The sequence below is a fragment of the Merops nubicus genome, unplaced genomic scaffold, assembly GCF_000691845.1.
Source record: "Merops nubicus isolate BGI_N331 unplaced genomic scaffold, ASM69184v1 scaffold27888, whole genome shotgun sequence".
NCBI classification, from domain to species: domain Eukaryota; kingdom Metazoa; phylum Chordata; class Aves; order Coraciiformes; family Meropidae; genus Merops; species Merops nubicus.
In genome coordinates, this window is record NW_008628126.1 from 6,090 (window position 1) to 7,473 (window position 1,384).

Below are 1,384 nucleotides of genomic sequence, written 5' to 3' on the forward strand. Positions count from 1 at the left end.
AGGCCAGGCTGATGGGCAGCCCGGGACACGGCCCTGGGGGCTCGCTGCCACCCCAGCCACCTGTCTGTGACCCCTCCCCCAGGCCAGCACTCACGTAGAACCAGTTGATGTGGATATCAGAACTGTTTCCAGGGGCGTGGAAGTCACACTCCATCCTGGCCGTGTCTCCCATCTCCACTTCGACCACGGCGGGCGTGGAGACCTCCAGCGTGCTGCCTGCAGCTGTGGGACAGAGCCTGTCAGGGGTGGGGAGCACCAGGAAGCCCCCGTGTCTGAGCCAGAGGTGGAGCAGAGCCACCTCTTGTGCCAGGAGCACGGCCCCACCACCCTGCCCCTGCACCCACAGAGCCCCTGGGCTCAGGACACCAGTTGTGTCCTCAGAGAGGAGGTGCAGCACACCGTGCTCACCCCACGGTGCTGCTTCAGTCCCCACCAGACCTGCCCTCCCCACATCATTCCAGCCTTGCTGAAACGGGCAGAGGACCCCTGAGCCCGCCCCTTTACCCACCACAGAGTGGCTGCACCCTGCCTGGGGATGGGCATAGGAAGGACTGTGTCTCCACAGCCCACAAGTGAGCAGATTGCCTTGCTGGCTGCCTTAACCTTTGCTCAGGGCAGTGCTGGTGCCCCTCACACCACAGAACATGCATCGCCCACCTCCCCGGTCTGAGCCAGCACCCCAGGCCAGCACCCACCACGCTCTACTGGCCCCAAGGGCTGGGCGACCAAGGCTGGGAGGTCAGCAGCACTCCCAAGAGGTCGGGTGCTGGAGACTGAAGCTGGCAGTCCAAAGGTCACACCTTCCCACAGCCCGGGAGGAGAGCCCTGACGTCAGCTCACACGGCCCCCGCAGCAGCCCCGGGAGCATGAATGAGCTGCTGTGTTCCCCTGCAGCAGGATGGGGCCCGGGGGGCAGCGGCTCAGGAGGGGTGCCCCAGCCCGCTGAGGCGGCCTGCTGCTCCCTCTCCCCCTTCCGAGGCAGCAGGGCCCTTTGGGAAGGCAGCAAGACCCCAAGCACCGTGGCCATGGTTCAGCCAGGATTCCCAGGTCGTCCCCCCACAAGCTCCGACCCCAGCACTCGAGCAGGAACCCAGAACCCAGCAGTTGGAGCATCCACCCCTGCAGCACACCCAAGACGAGCCCCTCGCTGCTCCTCTGCTCCCTGCCTACAGAGTGAACCCAGTGCTGCCCACCCATAGCACGGGTGGCACCAGGGACCTGCACCCTGGAGATGAGAGCTCACCCCAGCACCCCACCTTCCCTCCCAGCCCAGCCACCCGCAGCAGTAATGGAGCTCCTGGCCCTGCTCCAGAGCAGCAGCAGAAGGTAATGGCTATTGATCCAGGGCAGGGAACAGAGCAGCCTCCTGAGGGGCTGGGGGCAG

At 65.8% G+C, this 1,384-nt stretch overlaps 1 protein-coding gene across 1 annotated transcript in view; it reads right to left on the reverse strand.

Annotated features, from left to right (window-relative positions):
- Positions 1 to 222, reverse strand: part of MCAM (melanoma cell adhesion molecule) — a gene marked incomplete at its 5' end in the record, with an annotated part of 5,377 nt that extends 5,155 nt beyond the window's left edge. Inside the window, one exon of the mRNA XM_008946582.1 lies at positions 95 to 222. Within this exon, the coding sequence (XP_008944830.1) occupies positions 95 to 222 (128 nt within the window). The remainder of the gene's footprint in view (positions 1 to 94) is intronic.
- Positions 223 to 1,384: the final 1,162 nt, after the last annotated feature.